General features: G+C 35.6%; 1 protein-coding gene across 2 annotated transcripts in view; it reads right to left on the reverse strand.

Annotated features, from left to right (window-relative positions):
• Positions 1-352: 352 nt before the first annotated feature.
• The window catches only part of LOC143030574 (uncharacterized), a 54,073-nt gene continuing 53,419 nt past the window's right edge, over positions 353-1,006 (reverse strand). For both annotated transcript variants that reach the window (XM_076193732.1, XM_076193733.1), the window contains exon 11: positions 353-662. In XM_076193732.1, coding sequence (XP_076049847.1) covers positions 501-662 — 162 coding nt within the window. In that variant the 3' untranslated portion in view covers positions 353-500. The remainder of the gene's footprint in view (positions 663-1,006) is intronic.

Below are 1,006 nucleotides of genomic sequence, written 5' to 3' on the forward strand. Positions count from 1 at the left end.
CTCGCAGCGAAGCGAGGACTGGCGTCATATTTTTCTGGTGTTTGATCAAACATTTTGGTGTTTTATGATTTTTTGTTTTATTTGACCAAATGACAAGACATCTTGTCATCGGAGTTGAATGGGTTAAAAAAGATCATATGGTTCTGGAATCTGTCATTCGATGATCATTTGTATAATGCAGTTATTTCTTAACATTTTCAATTTTCCACTATATCTTCATTAAAACATTCCTTGAAATACTCCCATTTTCCATTAAATCTACACCACAGGAATTTATCAGGTATTTTCTTTATTATATCTACAGGATCATGTTAATATTAGCGAACACAGCATTAGGTTAGGTAAGGTTAGGTTTGGTAATTTAGCTTTATTTGCAGGATGTTATAAAAGATTTAATACAAGGATCTAATCTGGACAAGATCTTATTTACATTAAAATACATTCTTAGTATCGCAGTTTATAACATCATTCTGTCCATACAACTATTATGTCGTCACTATTCACTCAAGTTCTTTTAAAACATATGCAAGCTTTCTTCTGACTCTCGAAACATCACTGGATGTTATGTTACAGTGAGTGACCATTTTGGCTGTGGTGCTGGATAAGGGGGCTATCTTAGCTATGGTGTGTTCCCCTAACACTGCCATCTCGTCCTCTGTGATCTGAAAAAAAAAATATATATATATAATAATAGCAATAATAATAATGATAATAATGATGATAATGATGATGATAATGATTATAATAATGATGGCAGGATCGCAGGAGGGATTGAGGAAGTTGGTGGCAGAGTCTGGGAGAGTATGTGATAGAAGAAAGCTAAAGATAAATGTGGGTAAAAGTAAGGTGATGAGATGTACAAGGGGTGAAAGTGGCAGTAGACTGGAAGTGAGCATTAAAGGAGAGCGACTGGAGGAAGTGGATAGTTTTAGATACTTGGGTGCGAATGTGGCAGGAAAAGGTGGAGTGAAGGTGGAGGTAGAATGTAGATTGAGAGAAGCGAGTA

Source organism: Oratosquilla oratoria, chromosome 12 (assembly GCF_046742065.1).
Source record: "Oratosquilla oratoria isolate Oo_2021 chromosome 12, ASM4674206v1, whole genome shotgun sequence".
Taxonomy (NCBI): domain Eukaryota; kingdom Metazoa; phylum Arthropoda; class Malacostraca; order Stomatopoda; family Squillidae; genus Oratosquilla; species Oratosquilla oratoria.